Below are 24,731 nucleotides of genomic sequence, written 5' to 3' on the forward strand. Positions count from 1 at the left end.
AACCACAGAAAGTAACAGCACCTAAAATAGCAACGAAAAAATAAAACAAATGCCTCTCCTCAAAAAACACGGTTCTGCTTCCTTTTTCTCTCTGAATTCTAGAATCAGTAATAAATCTCGGGTTAGTTTTCAAGTATTTTGCAAAAATCCTTCACTGGTGAAATTTCAGTAAAGTTCTAAGGAAAGCAAAGAATAAAACGAAAAAACTCACAATTTAGTCCCCCTAAGGACTTGATCACTGTACGTATTGGGAGCTTTTGAGGAGAGTTGGTCAGAAGTGAGAGAAGGTAACTTATGGCTTGGCAGCTTCCTGGAAGATGTCAGCAGTACCCGAGATGATGAAAGAACACTGTTACCAGCAATCTTCTCCAACCTAGCGCACACTGAATTTGGAGCACTGGGGCCAATGCTATGTTGTTTGTCTTCTTGCTCATTCCTAGGGAAAAATGAAGAACGAGATAGGGAATTCGGGTGGGGGAGTGGGGAAGGATTTCTTAACAAAGCACCATTGCAAAACCTACAGATCATTATCACATCAGCGATACACACAAAGGAGATGACCGCATTCTTATTGCCGTTTTATAATTACAAAGCATCTTTTACATAATATGAATTATGCCGCATTTTGAAAAGTGAGTATCGACACTTACTGTGTTTTTTCTACTGTGGCAACATGCCTCTGTTGGAGTGGCTTTGCTTGAATTGTCATCACACCATTCAAATCGCTACAAAAGTTGCTGGAAAAATGGTGAACCTAGTAAAAGCAACAAATATGTATTAACTTTGACTTTTTTTGAAGGAAGAACTCAAAAAGCGCATACTTAGGAGAGATGTAACGGTTTCTTAGAAAAGTTTCTGTTACGATGTTCAGTAGAATTCTCAGTAGTAGCCACAGCAAATACATTGTTTTGTTTATTTTAAACAGATTCTAATAAACAGAACTCGGGCAATTTAGTTTGTGAATTGCGTCTCAATTTGCAATGTAAGTTTCAGTTGATGCCAAAGTTCGATCCTCTGAAGCTTATCTAAGTATTTTATTACAATTTCTGGCTGCTGCTACCCCTCCAGAACCAAGCACACCAACAGGGAGCACTGAGACTGTTGTAGTCTCTCTTCCAGGTTTCTCATCTCACTAGCTAACAAGCATGGGAAAAGAGCAAGCACACAAGAATGAAGTCACTGGAACTGAACAGAGAGAGACCGGGTGGGGCAAACAAACCGAAGCAGTGGCTGGAAAAGAAAAAAAAAACCAAATGTGCAAAACAGGAGCCACAGGGAGGAGGCAGCAAGTGGGACACAAAAGGGCATTCTGTCTGTACAAACACGAACATCCACAAAGCCAGGTAAGGGTCCAGCGCACTGGTGGATGTACTGCAGCGTCCCCTTTTACAGGAGGCGAACAAAATGACAAGGAATGAGAGCACGAAGCACACAGGGCTGCGAGGAAAGCACTTGCAACTTCACAACCCTGCAACCCAGCAAAGAGCCTTGTTTTGGTTTCTTAAATTTTACCAAGAGGAAACGACTGAACCACAATAAAAGCAAAGTTACTTTATAAGGCCAGAAAGTAGTCCAACAAGCAGGTTTTTTTGTAAACCAACTTCAGCAATATCTTAGTGGTAAATGGTACTTTTAAGAACCACCAAAGAACAAGCAATAGTAGACAAGAAAGGCACATTCAATGAGCCTTCATTTTAAATGAGATGACTTACTTTAAGTACACCTAATTGGTTAAAAAAAAAAAACCAAAAAAAAAAACCAAACCACACACAAAGGAAAAAAAGAAAGAAAGAAGAGACTTTCCTAGCTTCACCCAGGAACCTGTCCAAGGTCAGCAGAAAAAAAGAACACTGTTCGATGGAAAGCTCTTTTTACCTGTGACGAAACAAAATGAGACCCAAAAGATGCACTTCGTGCTTCTGAGCCTCTCGAAAGAGGAATGCTCCTAGCATCTGCTGTAACACGAACAGCTGGCAAATGTGGAAGTTTCACTGTAACAGCTTTCAGGTTTTGTACCTGTTTGTCACACTCTGCACAACAGCAAAAGAAAAGTAGAAGGAATAAGAGGTATTCTATATGTCTACCAGCTATCATTCATTGGGATTCAAACAAAATTACACTTCACAATAAATGGAGACTTTCATATAAAGTTTTCATGATATTTAAAAATCTACCACAAATGATGCTTTTCTGAAAGCATTTGCGCTTTTCCATTTGTTTAGGCTTTCTCTGACAAACAAGTTGGTCTATACATGTAGAGTTGGAAGGGGGATGTTTGTTTTAAAAAATACTGCTAAGACTCTTGGAATTTTATTTTAAGGATTCCTGAAGATAATTTTTTTAAAGCAGAATATATAGAGAGATGGATATAGCTATAAAGTCTATTGACCCTATCCTTGTCTGACAGCAGCTACATACAGTTTCATTTTGGGTATATACTGCCTTCTGACTTCCATTATAAGCCCAAATTCTTTCACACTCTTAGTTGAAATACATTGGTTTGCTGTTTGTCATAAGTTTACGCCCTTCGTAAAGATGAGTACATCTATCATAATACTGCTAAGCTATCCTCCCTAAGCTATAATATTGAGCTATACAAACCACCTGTGGCGTGAAAAGCACTTTCATATTTCAGTAACACCTGAAATGTTAAGTTCTGATGTTGCAAGTATTCTGAGCAATTTTGCCATTTCTTACATTGTGGTAGATTTTCATTTGAGGTAATTTCCAAAACCCATCCCCAGATATTCTTCTGTTACTGTTTTTTTTTAAAATACATTGAAAGAAGAACTGAAACTTCCCTCAGACTCCAAAGACAACACATGCACACTAAATAGAATTTCACTTCTAATTGCTTTTCCTCAGTACAGACTGTTAGAATACAAAACCATCAAATAAAATTACATGCACCACCATTTCTTCATCCTATATCAAACTCCAACTCCTGCACTGTCAAGACGACTGTCTATCTCACTTTAAACACCTACCAGTGATTAAGATTTTTTTATTTTGTTTTTAAAAACATGCTCTCCTGCAATTAAGCTCTTTCAGTCAGTATTCTTCCTTTTTTTACACCCCTGATAAAAAACTCCCTGAAAATCAGTAGGAATGTTTTTATTTTAGGTCGATGTATGTGTGTGGGTGCATGTTCATGCTAAGGCATTATCTGTCTTTTGTAGTGCTGTACTACCAACACGGCTATCTTAAAATACCCATGTTTCCCAAGCTTTATTTAAGGGGCAGGGGGCAACAAAAACAACACACTTTTCTGAGTTAGATTTGATAAATACCATATCTGAAAAATACCAAATACCTGTGATACTAGTTTCCCAATTTTTTTTAATCAGTTCCTCCAATATTCCAATTACACTGCTCCAGACATGATCAAATACTTCAGAAGCCACGGCATCTTTGATACAGGCATTGGGAGAAACAGGAGGAATGCCACGCTTACTCCTTTTCTCAGCAAGACGCATTTCCTTTTGTTCCCAGCTCGCATCATCACTAACAAAGGAAGCAAATTCAAATGAGTTCCCACCAGTTTTGACTTTTATTTTCACTCCTTCTAATACACAAAATGAATAGAAACATACATATGAAAGAAAAGCCAGTCAGATGTAGATCACAAAAAAAAAAATCAAACACACAGAGTACCTAGGGGAACAGAACCTACCAAATACATATAATAATTTCTTCTTTTTTTGCTTGAAGGTGAAAAATTAAACAATCCAGTGTAGGGCATTACAACAGGAAGATCTGCAGCTCTAGAAGGAACAGCTTTGTACATGGCACTTAATCACCTGAGACTAAATCCTATACTTTTCGCCATAGCCATTTAGTCATTTGAGACTAAATACTGTATTTTTTACCATAAGTGAACTACTGTTGCATTTGGCAGGAGGACTACCACACAAAACATTTCTTTTTTATCATGTCCCATACACCTGCACACATCTGAAACACTCCACCACTGACCAAAGACAACTTTAAATGATTTCTGCAGCCTGACAAGAACGGCAGAGTCCACAACCTTACACTCAACACCTTCCTTTCCACTGCTGTGTGGACAGTTTGTTTATTTTTTCACTTTTTGTCCCCTCCCTCCCTCCCTAGGGAAGCACAGTGTAGCAACATTTCCTAACTTGGTTTTCTAAAACACCCCTGAAGAAGAGTTTAACCTTTTTCTTTTTTTAATGCTGTCATATTTCTTTCTAAGGAAACAGTTTATTTTTTTTATATTACAAGGATGATCTCAAATTCATACTGGTTTCTCCCTTTCTCTTCTCCATCACTTCTTCCTCAAACTGGACTGCAAACTTCTTAACCGTCACTGAGATTTGGCCGAATGGTCCAGCTCACAAAATGACCACGCTGTTTTTGTATCAGGCTTTGTAACACCTAATGTTTTAGTTACAGAGAACAAGGTATTTCAGAATTGAAGGAAACTAAAACAACATTTTCAAGGAGGCACAAAGGAGAGAAATGCACCTTCAGTTGCGTCTCCCAAATTGTTTGTTTACTTAGCAAAATGAAGAGAGAAGAATCCTAAGAGGATTCTTAAACGCAAACCCTTTCCAAAAAGGCAGCCACCCAAGCCCTCTCTTCTAAACACAGAAGTGGAAGGGTCTCAATCTGGCTCCTCAGTTTTTCAGAACAACCGTATTTTCTTCCTCCAAGTGAGCCAAGCTCTAGCACAAGAAGCTATGCTTTGTGCCCCGCTAGCCCTACCAAAGTTTCCCCCTCGTAGAGGCCTTTTAGAAAACAGCGCGTTATGGTCTTCCATCTACCCAGTAGCTGGAACATTCCACTGGCTCACTGGAAACCTAGGCTGCACTGTCAAGAAAACAGCTGCATGACTCCTGTCACTCACAAGAGTGCTCTAAATAATCAAAATGCAACCTGTACATCTCCTCACAAAGTTGTTTTACACTGCACAGAGAGAATTCAAGACTCATTAGTGCTGACAATGAAAGCACACACAGTGTAATGACACCAAACAACCTGGTGGTCAAGGCACTCACTTGAGGAGAAGGGATTCCTTCATTCTACTCACTGTCTCAAAATTCAAACACACATTTTACTGAATCCCCATGCACAAAATACCTCAGAACAACTACTGGATAAGACACACTCCTCTGACATGGGAGATGCGAGTTATCTTCCACATGCCCTGTGCTACTGAACACGGGCAGAAGGAATGGTATTTTACAGAAGAGAAACACAGTTTATGAACCCTGACTGGGTTCACTGATAATGTTTCATTATATTCTTCAAAAATACACATATCTGTTATTTACAGCTCCTTGTTGTCAAAGGCAAGATATTCTTCTATTTCTCCATCCACATCATAGATTTCTTCTTCCAGGAATGAATACATGGATGAGTCAGAGGCAGAAATCCTAGTAGAACTTGTGTCTGGTAATTTATGTATTGGAGATACTGTAGGGATCAGTTTAGAGCCTGAAATGCAGAGCCTGAAAAAATATCAACAAAATCCCAATTAAAGAAAGAAGAAAGTGCTTATTTAATTATACTGAAATGTTTCAGCAATACAGAAGTAATATTTGTACATGTTTCTAGGGAGGGAAGACCAAAAAGCTTAAAAAATTAACATACTCTTTTATATTACTAGTAGATTCATGGAGGCCAGGTAAACACGTAGCATCCACAAAGTTATCACTTCTGCTCTGAAAATGCTGAAAGCCTTCATCCTTCGGCAATAGGAGCTGCTTTCCAAGAACCCTGAATAAAAAGAAGAGACCAAGCAGCATCTTAGATGGAAATCCATTCCATATGCAAATATCAAGAACAAAAATAGCTGCAAACAGCAGGCTGTACAAAAGCACACCTTACATTTGGTTTGAAAAACCAATTCATGCAGGGGCCAGCGCATTGTACAAAATGTTAACATTGCCTAGTATTTAACTCATTATAGTTAAGCTGATTTACAAAGGATGAGATTCTAGCTTATAATTATTAAGAGCAAATAGTCAAACTTGTTAAAATTGTTCTAAAGGCAGATAAACACACTTCCGTTCTTATCAAAACTCCGTATGGATGCAGAAGAGAAATAACATCTGCTATGACTTCATTTATCCAACTCCAGTATCCAGCAACGTGAGCAGAAGTCCGAATCCAAAATGTTTACACTGATAGTTAAGGCTAGAATTATATGTTCAGCAAATGCAAACTCCAACATGCCTCATGTGCAGAGGCAGAGAGAAAAGGTAAAAGCAACTCTATTTAATGTACACAAAATTAGCCTATAAAATTTTCTGAACGCGGTATAGGTAAATAATAATCACTGCTTACTGAATTGTTTTTAATAGCATTCACAAAGGATCTCAAAAGAATTTACCAATCGCATCTGCAGTGCAAGAAGCTATGTTCAACTCACTTGAACACATTTTCTTATGGCTACCTTTTACAGAACAGCACTTTGTGCCACACGAAGGCTCTAATCAATAGCCTTTTTTATTTTTCACTTTCTAAGACATGAAAAAAAGCTTTCTCTTTAAATAGATAGGATCTTTTATCGATGGCAGTTCACAAGTACATTTACTCCCACACACTGAGGTAAGTATTCATATATCGACATAGCTGTTTTACATATTTAAAAAACAAAAAAAGCCAACCAGCAAGCAATTTGAAGCACAACTCTCAGAAATAAATCTGGCATCCCAGAAGCTATTCTTCTGCGTAACTAGTCAACACAAACTGTGTTTTAAGATTTAAGCTTAATAATGAGTGTAATTTTTTTTCTTCTTTCTAAACCACAGGATGTACCACATCTCTTAGTACCAAATGACACAGAGCTCCCAGACTTCTTCAGTTCACTTTGAACCTCTTGGACTTGGTTGGTATTGCCAGCATTAGATTTGAATCAGAAAATTTTAAGTACAGGAAATCACTTAAAAAACCCCATCCACCTAGTGAAAATACTCTAAAAATATATTGAATTTACTTAATATTTTGAATTAATTACACAGCACAAAAACTGTCTCCATTTTATGTATATTCTATTAATTTTTACAGTATCTAAACAAGGCAAAGCATGGCTTAATGCTACTGAAAACTGCCTCAGATTTATTTAACAGTTCTCTCTTTTTCCTGACGAAGTGTCACAAGCTTTATTAGTTGATTTTTATACTTACTAGTAACAAGCCTCTGCAAATTATCTAAAAGCGCTGAAAGCATACCACAGTTACTGTAGCATTCTTTGTAATGTTGTTAACAAATTACTGAATAGAAGATAAGCACATGCAGGTTTGTGCTTAGAATAGCTTAAAGCCGCCACAGCTCACACAGAATGACATGCCATCATTTACGAAGGCAGAACAGTGCAAACACAGTGCAACACTGACTTCTGTCCCCTGTGTAATAAGCAGCAGTCATCAGGCTGCCTAGATGTTTTGCATATCTATGCAAAACAACTGTCATTAATCATGTATACATCCTTGAATCCATTTAACTAGTTATTGCCAGGTTAATAACACATATTGTTTTACCTTGATTTCCATAGCCTAGGAAGAGATTATAGCTTTGCAGCATATGTGAAGTATGTGTCTGCCTTCATTTTTCGTTTCTTTTTAGAAGAATCAATAATAGAATTAACACTGGAATTTCACAATCTTTTCACTTACAGTAAAAACAAGTGTATTCTTTATTTAGAAAAAGTCATTACGAAAATGGTGCATTATTTTCTTGTTACATCCTGCTAAAGTATCTTTGCCTGCAATCATTGTATTAAGAATAAACAAAGAGCATTAGCTGCTAGTGCACCACCACCCATACTTACTGTGCAACTATGGCACAGCTCAGTCCCAGAGATCCAGATCTGAATGCAAAAGTGTTACTGGTGCCATACACCAAGAGCAATTCATACGAGGGTACCCCAAAATTTACATTAGAGTGATGACTGGTTAAAACTAGTACCAGCAAGAAATTTCCTTACCTTAGATGAGGAAATTGGTCAACCCAGTCTGCACATTCTGCCTGCAGACTCTGAGTCTGGGAGGTCACTTTTCCTTCAAACAGCATCTCATCGATCTCCCAAAGTAACTGATGCACTCTCTGTGTGTTGGCTTTATCAAATTCCTACGAATTATAAATTTTATAGTTGTTAGCAAGTATGCATGTATACCAAAAAACCCGCAATATTTAAAGAACAGGACAACTTGGACTGATTTGGTTGATCATCATAGAATGGATCTTCAGATTACCTACTTTGGACACACAATTTATATACCACAGTGAAAAAAAAAAAGAATTCCACATAGCTAGCCTGGGCAAGGAGATTTAGCAAAAAGGAACTAGAAGCCTATCTTTCTGTGAAGTTAATGGATAACAGAGAGCTGCCTAGGATTAGCCAACAGGAAACACTCGTATCAAGGTGCCTGGACTCATAGCTTGCTCCCTGCTCCAATGCAAAGCAAAGCGTGCACACTGCATCTCTGGGACCATGGCACCACTTGCTCTTTTGAGTGGTGCTCTTCCTTTCTTAGTAAAAAGCTAAGAGGCAAAGAGAGGGCACCTTCTTTGAGGTGCATGACATAGCCTGGTGGTTAGGAAACAGCTATCGGTGTGAGAAACGGCCTTCCACACCACTGAAGCTACAACTTGGTGCAACCAAAACCAGGCGAGTGTAGGGGCATATGAAAACAGCCGAGAAGCGTCTGACTTTATCCAACAATGTGGACACAAGCACTGGGCTGAACACTCCTCAGCTGAGGCACCATTCATAATGCTATTTGCCACTTATCTCAGACACTCTGAAGTGCTAATACTCAGGGCCCACACCCGAGTGTTCTGTTCACTTCCAGCTGAGTGCCCCGACCACTTCAGGCAATAGAAGGGATCACACTGAAAAGGAATGGGAAAATAACTCTCACCCAGGTTACTGTATGATACAGGGTCAGGCTTCTCCTGGAGGGCTGGCTGCAGCAGATGGGGTCAGTACTCCAAAGGTTAGGACGCTATGCAAAAGGTATGGCAGTACTACCACTACCAGCCACAGATGCCTTTTTAAAATTAAAGTGGCAGCAATCGCAATGCTTTTGGATTTATCCAACACTGCCAGCCTGCACTTGGTATGCCTTTGAGGTCTGCCCTCCGTAACGCCCTCTCTCTGCATCATCTATGAAACAGAACTCAGCTTAGGTAGGAGCTAAATATTTACTGAGACTAGCACATTTACATGTATGTTCATGAATCTAGTTTATGATTCAAAACACTAAGAATAATTCAATTTAGACATTGCTTTCATTATGCAGTATTTGAAAATGCGTATTTTATCACTTTCTTGGACTCAGAAACCTAAGCCTATCTTCTTGGGTAAAACATGTTTGTTCTACTCCAAATTCCATCATTTCATATTTTTATTCCATTTTTCTTTGTTACACATCAGCTACACTGATATCAACTTGCAAACAAAACCCTTTTTAAAAGATTAAATTAATACACTTAATCACTAGGCTATTATGGATGAAAGTGGTTAAATTCTCCTACAGGAGAGGTGCTGCATATCCATTTTCTGTAAAAATTAATCTTTTCTACAATGTTTATAGAAAGTATATTGTAAGAGTTTCTGTGACATACATCATCCCTCCAGGAGTAAACTGAACTTCTTTCACTAGACAAACCGGTAGCATAGCTGTTTATTCCAGACCAAGAATTATTCAACTCCGTGGGTGTTGTACAACCACTAGATGAAAGTGATGAAAGCGTTTCACTGTAAAAAGATGACAAATTAAAATGAAGAACAGTGATTTTCTTTATAAGCATTTTTAAAATAATGCAACTGATCACATAAGTGGACAATGATATGTATTCCTAACAATGTGAAGAGTTCCAAGTATATGTTTTTAAGTACTGCGCAATAAATACATGCTCCTATTTGTACCATTTACTGCCTTAAAGGCAATTCCTTCTACAATAATATGCCTTGGTATGTATGTGCACCACTGCAACTGTAAAGGCACTCTAAAATATGCATATGTATGTGTATATGTATTCAAACATATATACGCACACACACAACTACATTTCCACCTCTAACAATTATTTAGGTTTCTCCAGTTCAGCTAACAGGCACATCAAAAGCTACACATTAAAGATTTACATGAGCCTTCTTTAACGCCATTAGAAGCTACCACAAGAAAAATTTTGCAAAACTGAGCATAACGTCTCTACAAATGTTTCAATTAGCATTGAGTTACATATCTATCCATACAGTGTCTCTGAACGCTATTAGACCTGGTGCACTTTAACCCTTGAGCCCCAGGATTCCAGCTCTCGGGAAGCTCTAGCTGGTCCCTGCCAGCTGCCACTCACCCTGGGCTGCAGTGAAAGCAAGGGCAGTCAGATGTGCAGGCCAGGCAAATCCTAACCAGTGCCAACTGGAATTAAAACTTCTTGAAAGTTAACTGACCCGCAACACTGGTGAACACGACTTGCGTTTAACCATGAAGTCTGACTTCCCTTCCAGGCTTAATCTGTGCACTTTACTATGCTCTAAAAACACACAATTCCGTAACACAAACCAGGAGTAAAGTTCAAATATTCTAAAAAATGGGCTAGGTCAATTTATATCCTGCAACAGTTGTCATCTGTATGAATGACTAGAAGCATGACTAGGGAAAATGAATACCAATCTTAAAATATCTACTTAAGTCAAAAGTCCATTAATGAAGTACTATTTCAGAACCAAATGCATACCCAGTATAATTGTCGATGGCTTCCTGCACATTTCTTGCAAAAACTGCTGGAAGAGATTCTCCACTTTTTCCAGAAAGGCACTGATTTGTGGAACCTCTGGATAGTCCCTTCCTATAAACACAGAAACATGCTACTCCGTAATATTAAATATAACAACTCTGTTTAGTTTTTCAATCCTACTCATCAACACAAACATTTGCTTCAAACAAACCACCTTGTTTTAAAACAGTTTTTATTTACCCAAGTATTTTTCAGAAAAAAGCGTACATTTAATTTAAGACTTACTTTACTCCACAGGCATCCTCCTTCAGTTTTGCACTTTACAATTTGCACAAAGCACACACAAATGCAGCAGCACCTCACTACTGCAGGAACAGAGCAAAGGCACAAACCAGTAATTGTCCATACAGCAGTTATTCACTTATGTGCTTCTGTTCAATCATTACTATAGAGTCCATTTTCTCAGGTGTCTCTCTGCATAAAAAGAAGTTACAGATACGGTGCCAAGCAAACAGTGCTCTTTACTTCAGCTGTGAACTCTCAACTTGGCTGTTTTAAGTGAACCAAGATATTACTACATCAAGACACATGGGCATATTCTCAGTACGTTTACAGGCCACAAAGAATCAGTTCCTCCAGTACCAAAGACTCCTCAACACTGTCTTAAAAACTAAGCCACGAACTTTCAACTATTATGCCTTTCCAGCCTAAGAAATGCTAGAACTTGTCTTTTTTTGTTTCTCCAAATACCTGAACACATGCTCAAATGCTCAAGCTTTAAAACCATCTCTTACAAACCACACAGATGAAAATTATAGTAAGGCACAGGAATGCCTGCAGATTTATTACTAGCCTTAAAAGAATACCTTCTGAGGAAGGAAGAGACTTATTTTTAAAAAAGAACAGAAACTGCGTTTAACCATGTATTTCTATAATCCCACTAAGTTCTGTCATTAATATGTTAAACCCACCTCTTCAGAATACATACAGAAGTGTCAAAGTGTTCCCCAGAAACACTTTCACAGCAACAAATTACTTCATCTATGGAAGTTCCTATTTTCATCCCATAAAACCCTCGGGTCATAACTGTGAACAGCAGCACGATTGCATCAAGGTACATTTGTGAATGAGTAACTGTAAGGATACAGCTCACAAATCAAGAATTTTCGTGATTTCTTTAGCCAAAAACTGTATACTGGTACTGCAACAGTTAGGATTGCTCTGTTGTCTTCCTATCCTTTCTGATATTCATATTGCCTTTCCACAGGTTACAAAGATACGTATGTCAAAATCTAGCTCCCCACTCAAATGGGCCACATCGCACATCCTACTCCTATGCCTTGACTAATAGCCACCAAAAACCTACCACAACTTTGAACTTCTCACCAGGGAAGACCCTGAATTGCAAATTCTTGGGAGGCTGGTACAACAGCAGTGGAAAGCATCTCTATGTGCTTGCTCAAAACTTCCTCCCTCTTCCCTAGGTACCTGCCTCTGGCCACTGTCAGCACCGAGAGACCCTGCGGAAAGTGGTACAGCCCAGTCCCATGAACACTTCACTCTGTCATAACACCAAGATCTATCTTCCAAGCAGCAGCAGTGAGCTCACAGCCCATCTTCTACATGAAAAGCTGGTTCCTTCTGTTCACATACACCCCTCCCTGGCATTTCATTTGCCACGCTATTGCCCAGGCAGCCTTCTAAGGTCTTTCTCAATTATTATTTTTTTTCATAGCTGATCCTTGTCCTTAGTATTTTTCCACAACTTAACATCACCAGCAAGCCTTCTCACTTCACTGCTCACCCCTTTACCCGGTCAACTAGCCTGATGTGCCCAGGCCAGACCCCTATGAAACCCACGCACCGCTGCCTCTGCTCCCTGCTGCAGCTGCCTGTCCGTGGCGGAGCACCTTCCTCTCGCAGTCCACCTGCTTCAGTTACTCCACAGACTTCTAGCAACCCAAGCTAATTACACTGATTGGCTCTCCTGTATCTGTAAGGCTTTCTGACCTCTCAAAGAACCCCAGGTGGGGTTGGTTTTTTTTGTGGCTTTGAAGGAAACCTGACCCTACAAACATGAAAAGAAGCAAAACGCCACCAATAAAGTGTCAGGGGCTGCTTCTGCGAAACAAAGCCCGTGGGCTGTACGCAGTGGCACGATACAGGGTGCGAGCCAGAGCAGGGCGCTCCTGCCGCACCATCCAGCTGCATGCGGCGGTACCCCGCTCCGGCTCCCGCACCGCCCGCCGCGCCCCGCTCCGGCCCCTGCCACGGGGCGATGGGCCAGGCAAGGGCCGCGGTGAAACACGAGGGAAAGGGACACCCCGCACCTCCCCGGGCATCACCCGCCGCGCCCCCGGCGACGCCGGGAGGGGGCCCCGGCCGCGCCCCCGCAACCGCGGGGCTGCCCGGCACGGCACCGTGCCCGCCCGCAGCCGCGCCAGGGCCCCGGCCGCCCCCCCTCGCCTGGCCGCGGCCCCCGGCCCCGCGCCCACACTCACCCCACGACCAGGAGCCCCCCCGGCGGGCCGGCGCCCCGCGGCCTGCGCATGGGGCCCGCGGCGGCCCCTCGGCCCGGCCCGGCGGCGGGGAGGAGGCCCGGCAGCGCCCGCCCCGCACCGGGTCGCCTTCCCCCGCGGGCGGGCGGCCGGCGGCGGGGACACCCCCCCGGGACTCCCCGCCAGAGCCAAGCCTCAGGCTGAACGGGAGGGGGGCGCGTCTCCCCCGGCCCCCGCCGCTGAACACACGGCCCAGCACGGCTCAGGTTAGGGTCCTGCCGCCCACGGACGGTGTCCCTCGCCTTTACAGAGGATAAGATTTTCCTGGATAATTGAGCTCCCGTCCGAACGGGCGGTGCCCGCGCAGGGTCGCGCTAGGCCGCTCATCTCTAGCTCCAGGCCCTAAATCCTGGTGCCTCCGCATCCTTCCGAAAGCCTCTCTCCAGGGAGGGAGCGCCTCTGCTCATAAGCAGGAAGAAAATAAAAGTATTCTTCCTGGGAAAGAAGAAAGGCGGCATTAACGATGCTGAAAATTAAGTCTCAAAAGGTATGCCACAGGACACCTCTCATTACAGCAAAACAGCTGCATTCAAACGATATTTAAAGTTTCATAACCAAACAAAATACTGCTCCTTAAGAAAGACGTATGGAAAATGACTGCACAGTATTCCTCTGATATTTAAAGAATTCTCACCTAGCTTTAAAAAACAAGAGTTCCAAATTCTCCTGACCCTGTAAAACATTAAGAAATATTTTACTTTTATGCGTGTCACTAACAATTTGCCTTGCCCTTAGCAACTGTTCTTCTATAAAAGCAGGTTTGTCTGAAATCGCACACACACACAGAAAAAAGCAGGGTTCTTTGTCAAGTTAACACATATCCAACAAGCAGCTGCAGATCCAGAAGAGCAAGTCACATCCAGGTTAAAAAATACCACAGTTTTAACACTAAATCACTGCACATACGTATGTTTGTGGAATGTAACTTTGATGAACAGAATACTGTAAATCTCTGAGAACAACAACCATACTTCCAAGGATATTTACAACATGAAGCAAATTATTTCTCTGAAACCTTAGGAGGATTTTCTACATCTTATTTTGGTTTATCTACCCTGAAACCCTGTTTTGAGATGAGGGAACTCAGTGCTGTAGTGCTATGCAAGCTCTAAAGAGATTTTGCTATTGGTCCAAAAGACCTACTCACACCTGTACACAAACACAAAAAGATTTTTTTTTTCTTATTTTCCCATTTGCTTGAACAAATTAGAAGGCAGGCAACAACATACTTCCTAACAAAGGGCCAAGACCACGCACCCCTACATGAAGGCCAAGCAGCAAGTTTTGCAGCAGAGACGTACACCGTCAGTCCAGGAACAATGCAGATTTGCAGACATCTCTTGCTCATATATGCAAGCAGCAGAGGATGGCAAACAAAAGCACAGATACAACATTATCAGTCATTTATTTTTCCAATCCCGGTGTCCAGAGTAACTATTATGGATGTTGCGTAAGTAATTATCCTACAAAATCACTACCCAGGAAGAAGACAAGCATCCACAGTAATTCTCTGTGCCCCGGCTGACTGCTGTTGCCACTTCAGCTTCCTCCCCCTTCAACGTGCCTTACAACTTACACTTCAAAACATTAAAAAATAAAATGCTTTTCTACAACGGCAGAACTCATTTTGTGTTACCTCCAGAATCACAAAACATTGAAGGCAGCACTGGCTGTTACTTCAGCTCAGCAAAGGAGGAGAACACATGAGCACAAACGTGGCAGCGCGATAGCCTTTTCTAGCCGAAAAAGTAGAAAGCAGCACATCCACGGTGTGGACAAATGAAAACAAAAAGAAAACTGAAACTCTGTTATCTTTTCCCTAAACCCCAAAAGCTTACGGGCCAGCCATTTCCAGTAACAGTTTATCAATAAAGGCACATAACATAACAATAAAGCACGTTTAAACTGTTTCTACTGCATGTAATTTCTTTCCTTTCTAAGCAACATTCATAGCACAGAGCCAACCCACAAAAATAATTCTCTACTAGACCCAACTCCAGTCGCACTGTTGAGCATGCTGTTTATTTCAGACTGCTCCAAGTCATTACATGTCCTTACAGGAGAGAAAATCAGAGTCTCAAAACAAAACTGTGCCAAAAGAAAGGAAAATATAAGGCTGTTCCTGAGTTTGAATGATGTGAAAAAAGGAAGTTTATCTGAAATAGAGCAAAATAAAAAGAGGGAACGAGAAGGCCTGAGCAAATGAAGCAGCCTGTGTCTTCAGTTGACTTTTAAGATCTTTGTTTTGCATTTGTTTATTGCAAAGGGGCGTGGGAGGGTAGATCCTCCTGGGCAGTAAAAGTCTTAAATTTGATCCATCTTACATGTATGTATTCATTGCAAGAGAAATTTGATTCCCCCCCCCCCCTTCTTCAAGCAACACACAAAATTTGTCTAGTTATTAAGATCAAAAAGGGATAAATATAACAAGCCAGCTATGCACAGAAGTTTCTCAGTTGCATTTAAAGATCAAACTGTACTACAGAATTGTTTATACCAACCACCTCAGAATGGCTGTACAGAGCTAAGAACCCTGTGGCCTATATTAAGAAAAAGAGAAGAAAGCATCAGATACAAGGAAAAGTACAATAAACAAGAAGAGAAAGTGAGTCTGTCTGGACAAAAAGCTTAAATTAAAAAAAAAACAACAAACAAAAACCCAAAAACAACCAAAACCACCACAAATGTATTAGAGCTTCAGTTTTCCTTTCCATTTAAAAGTCAGGAAAAGCATATCCCATCACACATGCAGCGCTTGATATGAAGGTGTAACAGCAATTTAAGAGATAAGTTTCAGGCTTAGGAGAACACACAGGCAAGAGAAAAAAATTCATCTGGAAGGAGAAATGTTTTGAGATTAATTGGGGGTGGGGGTGAGGATATGAAAGAGGAGACCTGACATAAGATGCACAAGCCATTACCTTGCATGGGGTTTTAAAGACAAAGAGCTTGAAGGTAGGGCATGAAGTCAGAGTTCTGAAGGGAGAGAGGATGTATCCTATCATCAGTAGCAGATTATTATCACACCTGATTAGAAATGTACTTAAAGATGATGAAAATCATAAATGCTAGATAGAAAGGTGTACTCCAAAGTCAGGAAGAAAAAGAAAAGTGCAAATGGAAATAAACAACAGACTTTGAAAGCCCTCACTTTTCCTCTCCAGAAGAGGCTCCAGAAGCCCTGCAGTGTGGCATCCATTGAGCGCTGTGTGAATTCGCCTCATCTCTCACCTCTAAAAAGAAGGGGGTGTAAAACATCTCATGTTTTACAAGGTTTTACCTCACATTTAACAGATTTTGGCCTCGGAACATAGGTTTTAGCCTTGGAAGCTCTTTCCACCACCTCTTTGTACTTACGTGCCTTTTATTTTGGTCACTCCTACCTGTAACTGTTTCTTAAGTAACGCTAGAACAGAAGAAATGTCCTACTAGATCACAGTGAGAGTCCCTTTACTCCAGTATTTTGTGTGACAGCAGCAACAGGACATACTACTTAGGGGAAGCACCTGCTACAGATGATAGCCAGATTTATATTCCTCCTTCTCTAGCAGTATCCACCATCATGGGTTAACAGATGTTAAGAAAATACATCACTGCCCAGTACTTTCAAATTTAGGTCTTCTTTTTCAGCATTTTCTTGAACACCTTACCATGCCTGCTGAGACTACTGATTGTAACAAAATCCAGAAGTTACTGCTTACTCTGTTAAAAAACAAAAACAAAGAAAAAAAAAAACAGAAAAAAAATCAAGAGAGACATATATCTTTTCTCCTAAAATGTTCAGACTAATTACAGGTTTTCCATGAATGCCTTCTGAATCTAATGTTGCAGCATCTCATCAGTAACAAGTTCTTGTTCTGGTTGCCCATCACACTGCATCCAGAGTTCTCCAAGCACCACATCTGTACCAGGTGGTCATCCTGAGCCGCTGCCTCTCAAAACTGCCAAGCCTGACTTCACAATCTGTCTTCTGAAGGCAGGTCGCTATTCTCCCCCAACACATCCCAGGTGCCTTTCTTGACATGTGGAACCAGAACCACACACAGCACACAAGATGTAGTAGACTGCACTGAAATGGTGCTTTCCACTCGTTCCTCATCAGGAACAAGATTTTACTGCTTTTTCTGGATACTGCCGTACACAGAGGCAATCATTGACTGAGCAGTCAGACGCCGGCAAGATCTCATTCTTGAGTCACAGCTGCCAGTTTTGAGGTCAGCATTATTTAAGGTGGGCTCTAATTATTATTCCCCTAAATGCATTACTTTCCTTCATCCACTCTTAACCTCAGTGTAAAGACTGAGACCATGAGTTAGATTTTGTGTAACCTTTTTGCTTTTTGGAGTGCTCGTCACTGCAATCACAAGAAATAGGGATCACCCTTCACACCCTACCACCAAATTATAAAGAAAAGCCCACAATATCAACTGCATCTCTCTAAACCAAGCCCTTTCTTCCTCCCTTCCAATCAAGACAATGATAATTTTATGGATTACTAATTGAGCAAGAGTATATTATTATTATTACTACTACTACTTCCACCACTCTAAATTGAAACTGGAGAGTGTTATAAAAGGAGACCCTTGTCGGGTACAGCCCGCTGATTACTATTGCTTACTGGTTTTCCAGGTGACTAGCAATAAAAGTCCAAACAAGAAGTCTGAGAGCAACCAAGAGGGACCTCAGGGCATTGGGGCAACTGGTTGAGAACTTGTTTGGCTGCACTCAGAATCACCTCTTTTACCCAAGACCTGCTTCTCCTTAGGGTTCAGGTTGTCCCTTGTTACTGCATCTATCTAGAGTGAAGAAAAGTAAGTGAACGCACACGTACAGTATCCCCCTGCATCTTCAGGGCTACTTCTAAAGAGGTGGAATAAGGGGAAAAAACGGCCATAATTTTTAATACAATAACAATACATGCACATACAACACGGCCTCTTGGGTAGATATTTTTACTACATACACTTAAGTGGAATGCCTACTATTAGGCATTTTCACATTGACTCCCAAAATAGATGTAAGGCTTTTGCAACCACAACAGGTTTTCAGTTCTGCTCCTACCTTTACAAGACAGAGTAATAAACTGTTCCAATTTTAAAGATAGGCTTATTTCTATATAGCCATTTTATTCTTCTGCAAATTTTGAATGCATTTCAAAATTATAAAGATGCGTATCTTTAAGATGGCATGAGCTTTCTAAGTATTTTTTATGTATACATATTTAAATCTATTTCTAATCCTGAAACGCATTGAAAATGTAAACACAAGTATAACACGTGGTTCTAGGAAATATAAACGACTACTGAGAGTAAGATCTGCATGTTAAGTACCTCTTCTATTTACAGAAGTAAATCTGACTTTGTAATATAAATTACAATTTACAACTAAGAAAAGTACCATCATCTTAATTAACTGCAATAATAAAGAATGCTAATTAGTGTCTTAGAGAAGGTGTTTTATTTCTTTGATCTGATGGAGGCATTTACTGCTGCAGGATCAAATGTCTGCGAACAGCCAGGGAGGGAGCAGCACCCTAACAAAACATTTGGAAGTGGTCCACAAGACTCTCCCTGTATATTTCTGTTACTGATGTACATTTGGAAATACAGTTAATATCTTTTTAGAACAGATTTATTTCATCAGCATAACACCAAAGAGATCGGAACTTTTTTTTTCCCCCCATTCTGTTCATTAATCTCTGAAGCAAATCAGACAAATCATCCAGAACAGGTGTATATACTCTGAGCACTGAATTTAAAACAAACCCACCAAAAAGTCTTTGAAATGTTGTATGGCAACAGCTCTACAGTACAGAGTGAAGCCATACAAGTGTGGGGAGACCTTATCTGTATATGCTCATGTATACTAAGTACATTTCTCCTTCCTCTAGGACCACAGGCACCCGGCTTGAGATGTCAAGATGTCACATCGTGTATCTAAAAGCTTCTATAGCCCAACAGACTTGAGGAGCTGGAACTTGTCCTCTACCCTTGCTATAGCATGACATCCATGCTGTTGGATTTGAAGAAAGGCACTACTGAGAACCAAAGAAACATCTCTTCATTTATCCCACAACCTCAAACCCCCTTTTTTTTTTTTTTTTGAGGAAAAAGCTTATAAACGATTTAATGCTTGTTTTGCCTTTCATAAAAACAAATACCCTTTATATTGAAATTTCCAGATTTCCAAAGTTTAAAGATCACTATACCCGCACCACATAAAGTAACACGAACTGTCTGTTTACCATACAAACAACTTTCATTTCAAGCAATGAAGTTGTTTAATAGTCTCTGTTTTAATTAGGTTACAAAATTTTTGTAGTGAGGTCAAGACATTGACTTTATAATGTTAAAAAAGATAACCTCCATGTACATGGTTACATCAAAACTGTACTTTCACTGTAGCTCGCTTGAACTACCAGATAATGTTCAATACCTTATTTCATCTGCTAGGTTGCCGATAACATTCAAAATCGAACATCAGCAAGTGCTCCAACACCCTGCCAAAATACTACATGGCAGAAGCCTCTACCTACAATTCTATAGCCACAAGCAACAAAAATAAGGACACAATCAAAATGTTGCCAGTATGACATATGCATCCCTTCCAGTGCTTATCTCAAATAATAGCCAATCTTGCAATAAGTACCCAGAGCAGCATTCCAATGTTTTTCTTTCATATCAGGAAGCATTAAAGAGCATATTTCACGTATTTTAAAACACAAGTGCTCACTATGTAAATATGCTGAACTAGAGGTGTATCAGCCAGAGCAGAGGGATTACACACTGATGATGGACAGTGTTCAGTTAGGCAATCTCCTGCTGCACATCCATGAGAAATCCCTCATGCACTGCCACTTTCTGATTATTAAGATAAGCCACCGAGTCAGTGTGCTAATCCTCTATTACTTGCTGGCTGCAGCCTGTAGGACATGGTGCCACTGCATCACCAAGCAGCTAACCAGCCTTCACCCCACGTCAGCACCTATGAACTGAACAAACACGCACTGCAACATTTGAGTGTGTCCATACTGTCTATACATAGGTCAACAAAGGCATTTCTTTTTAACACAGGAAGAAAAAAAGTTAGGTATATTATGATGTACACTTTAATTTCAAGTTATAGAAAGATAATAAAGAAGCCACAATTAAATTCAAGGGTTAAACAATTCATTAAAACCTCTGGTGACTTTTGAGCTAAGAATATGCTTGTAGAAAGGTAGTAGGTAGAGAGACAGTAACCAATCCATCCGGAGGAATCAACGTGGCCAAGAGAAAACATATTTTGAAGACCATTAGGAGTACAGCATGCCTAGTCAGGAGAGGGAAAAGTGAGGATATAAAAACTATCTCTCATTCAGAAAATGTCATGAAAGGCAACGAGCAGGAGGAACAGGGGAAATAACATGAAAAGGAGAGAAAAAAATGGCAAGAACATGAAAGCCACTAGAAATACATTGTAAAATAGAAAGCAAGACAAAAGGTTTGTGTTCTTTGTGTCATGTTAAGTCACGTAGCATAACAACCCATGATTAACAATCTATAGGGATCTACATTTTGATGTAGAAAAGTTCCCAATATGTTCTTTGTGAAGAGCTGGAATATGGTCGTGCCATTGAAAATATTAAAGTAGTCAGTCAGTATGACTTTCAGCAATTGGTCACATTGAATATTTTTAGTGGAACGTGTCTTCCTTGGTTACAAACGACATACTTTGTAAATATATGCTGAACTCCAAACACATACTCTCCAAAACCATACACATGGCTTGCTTGTATTCCCCCTCAGCAGCGACGCATTGCTTGTAACATTCTACTTCTGTACTGCTCAGGTAGTTGGGACACATTTTAGTAAGTGACAAGTATAGGTTATTGTAGCCATGCTGATGATTTAAGGTAGAACTTGTTCAACCTTGACATACGTGATCGCATATTTTTAATTGGCTAAAATTGTGAAACACTTTTGTATGTGCCTTGTTTTATTTGCCAACAGACAGTTATTTGCTGACCATACCACTGAATACTGTGTTTCATTTTGCCTCACTATGAAGATTTCTGCTTGGCAGAAAACACTAGCGATACTCTCAGAGATTGTTAAATTGTCTCACTGCAGTGTAACTCATGCCATTGTCCAAAGCATACTGATTAGGATTTATCCTAATAGTAGTATTTTATAGAATAAAAGAATTTACCAAAAACATTCCAAACTTTCTGATTGGAGTATAAAATGTATGTGCATAAAAGCTTGACATGTTAATCCTCACACAGTTGCAGAACTTTCAAGAACTATTTAGAACATGCTTTTGTAAAAAATAAAAGGTAAAATAAAAAATAATTTTTTTTAGCAATTGTTTCCTGTATTGGTTACCTAAGACTTCCCCTTCAGAAGAAATTATCCAGTAAAAATAAACTGTGTGCCAACTTGCATACATTACAAAGATGTGTTTTCAAGTGAAGGAGTCAAAGCAGCACAGAAATCCCCACCTCTATTATCCACATGTACATGGATACCCACACCCATGTACACACAAGCACAGGTATACATTCACATCCCTTCAAAAATTTTCCAACCAGATTATGGCAACAGCTAGAGAAAAGCCTGACTCAATCAGTCACAAGTTCAGTGTTTTCTGAGGACAAGAAATTTCTAATTCCTTTAGAACTTGATCAAGCTGACAGGAGTGATCTCACCACTGGAAAGACCATGAACTTCCAAAAAACTACTGCAGGATCCAAGAATCTTCTACCTTATCAGAAATGGGGTGGTGGAACTGATCTGGTGCCAAAACTAAACTAAAAAGTATAACCCCACGAACAATTGCACACTGAACTCTACACTGAGAGCAACTAAAAAAAAAAGACAAACACACATTGTAGACATTATAAAGTACAACGCATTTCTAGCCCCTCAACTCACAGGACTTTAGAGGAAGAGGAATTCAAAAATCACAGTGAAGTGTAACAACATGGGCCTTGGGCCCTTCTGCTTCTCCTTCCCACGGCTAACCTAGCGATCCTGCTCACCGAGTGCTGGTCCAGAAATAAAATGCCTGGCTGTAAACATACCACCTTAGTTTCCTAGAAACAGCACAGACAAATATTATACATACACAAGAATAAATACGTAGCATCTGAAAGCAATAAAAGCAGTCTGAGGAAAATTGGGCTTCTTCGGTTTTAGCTATTTCTTTTTTTTACATTTATTCTTTAGCTGATTAGCTACTTGCTGGAAACTTTGTACGACTTCACCAAAAACCTAATGTTACACATGATATTGTAATACATTAGGAACTCTTTTTAGTTCCATCTATCTAGAGGACTACTGAGTTCCATAGTATCATGTAAAATTAAAATAGACCTCTAAGCACTTTTAGGCTTATTTGCAATGAAAAAAATAGACCATGGTAAACTACCACATTACTACATTTACTCTTTTAGATAAGTACAACAATGGAAACAGGCAGCTAAGTAACACTGCAATGCTTTATGTAGGTTAGTACGCATTACAGCATGAAAGAAATCTATTGCTTTTAGTGGTTAAAAAAGGAGATAGGGAATCTGAGTTTCAATCCTGTGGCTCATCAAGTTACTTAGACTCACATTTTCAAAGTTAATCATTCTGAAGACCAAATTTTGAGCTACTGAGAAATAAAAGGTGACAAGAGTGACATTTTTACATCACAGATAAAGCTACCCTTCTCATACCAAGTTCACAAACACGTTTTCCATGTGCTAGAACTATCCTGAAAACAGGGAGCAGTGCAATTAATTTCTACAAAATATTTGCCACTCCTAAAAAACATATCTTAAGCCTCCTCCAGTTTACTTTTAGATCAGCTAAGGGCTGTTATCTCCTCTAGTTTTTGCAGCACGTTAGGACATCAATAATCATGTTTCTTAAAAAAAGAATCTATGTACCTTGGTATCAACCAGCATATTCTGGTAAGTGTAGCATAAATCATCTTAGTATCCTCCCAAGGAATTTCATGATCTTATACAGCAGCATATATTTTTTCAAACAATAATAAAAGTGGATTTTTTTTGCTCTCCATTTGCAGAAAAAGAGATGTATTCATCACCATTCCTTCAATTTGATTAGAAGGATATGAAATCACTATAAATAAACAGAAAATGTAAAATCTTACGAAGTACTGCTATAGTTTAGACCTACACAGTATTAGACTAGCTCAGAAAATTCAGAGTACCTGGGAAAAACAGTAAGAAGTGCGTGCCAGATTTTCACTATTTTGTGCTCTCAGCGTATTTTGATTGCTATCAACTTGTCAGCATCTATGAATAAAAATTGCAAGACATAAGATTAATCTTTTTCATTTATTAACTAATTACATCTAGTTAAATTGCTCTTAATGAAAGTACACTCATTGGCCATTGATAACATCTTCTAAAACATTTTAAACAGCAATAAAACTTGTCACATTTTTTTGTGAAGAGGAGAAACTTTGTTTGGGTAAGCAAAAGCTTCCTATGTGTAACTATCAACAATATCATATTCTGTAACTCACAAATTCAAATCTGAACTCTAGGCAAGGAATACTAAAGGTTTCAATATTTAATTAAGATGCTTCTTCTTAAAGCTTAAGTGGAACCATCTAATTAAAAAATGCTAATGTGGTGGTATAGACTTTCCTTGTCAAAGTGATGTATCTTATTCCTTCTTCTACATCTTTCTGGTCTGGTTTTGTTTTTTTGAAGACAGACAATACCTTATCAGAATAAGCCTGACTGCTATGAATAAAATATTTGAAATGCCACCATGCATACAAAAGTATAACAGGCTATAATTAGAGGATATCAGTTAGAAGTGTTTTAATAGCAAGCCAAAATAAGTGTTTTGCTGCACACAGCCAGTTTTAATGTAATAGGGTTGATTCTGCATCCCAATAGAAGCAATTACTTCATCTTAAGAGTGAATTTCATCCTTTTATTTTTTTTATGATTAAAGTCATCAGCACTTCAAAAGGAACACCAGCTCATACAGCATCATACCTGGTGTACTTTTGGTAGTCAAAAAAGAAACAACTAGTGGGGAATTATAGGCAGACAACATTGATTTGGTTCTAGTATTGTTTATATAAAGCATCAAATATCTTCTAAACCGAACTCCACTTATAAACTTCAATAAACTTCAAACCAGATTAACCTACCTGTTCAGAAAGGCTAATATTCTACACAAACGCAGAAAAAGGTTAAGCCTGAAAGAGCTTAGAATCCATTCCGAAACAAAACCAAATGCATTAAATAGGAGCATGGGGAAATAAAAGGAGTACATCAGGGAGAGTCTGTGTTCCTACTTGTATTATTTTCTATTTCCTGAAATAAATTTATAAATATCTAGATAAAAGTATGTATTCACAAATGTGTATTGTATTGTCAATCCTTATCCAGGTAAAAAAACAGCCTAAAGCACCTTTACGTGATGCTGACATTGGGTCTGGCAG

The 24,731-nt window shown here is 39.5% G+C and overlaps 1 protein-coding gene across 7 annotated transcripts in view; it reads right to left on the reverse strand.

Moving 5' to 3' along the window:
* The window catches only part of FAM149A (family with sequence similarity 149 member A), a 32,555-nt gene that overhangs the window by 3,803 nt on the left and 4,021 nt on the right, over positions 1-24,731 (reverse strand). For 3 of the 7 annotated variants that reach the window (XM_027797575.2, XM_055702209.1, XM_055702216.1), the window contains exons 2-10: positions 10,717-10,827; positions 9,598-9,730; positions 7,955-8,097; positions 5,617-5,742; positions 5,298-5,474; positions 3,314-3,504; positions 1,876-2,030; positions 651-754; positions 212-436 (exon numbers count right to left, since the gene is read on the reverse strand). In XM_027797575.2, the coding sequence (XP_027653376.2) occupies positions 212-436; positions 651-754; positions 1,876-2,030; positions 3,314-3,504; positions 5,298-5,474; positions 5,617-5,742; positions 7,955-8,097; positions 9,598-9,730; positions 10,717-10,827 (1,365 nt within the window). Of the gene's footprint in view, positions 1-211; positions 437-650; positions 755-1,875; positions 2,031-3,313; positions 3,505-5,297; positions 5,475-5,616; positions 5,743-7,954; positions 8,098-8,226; positions 8,827-8,891; positions 9,494-9,597; positions 9,731-10,716; positions 10,828-11,001; positions 12,948-13,217; positions 15,893-24,731 lie in introns of those variants that run through there. The other 4 variants (XM_055702225.1, XM_055702252.1, XM_055702259.1 and 1 more) reach the window with 4 other exon arrangements.

The sequence above is a fragment of the Falco cherrug genome, chromosome 1 (assembly GCF_023634085.1).
Source record: "Falco cherrug isolate bFalChe1 chromosome 1, bFalChe1.pri, whole genome shotgun sequence".
Taxonomy (NCBI): Eukaryota; Metazoa; Chordata; class Aves; order Falconiformes; family Falconidae; genus Falco; species Falco cherrug.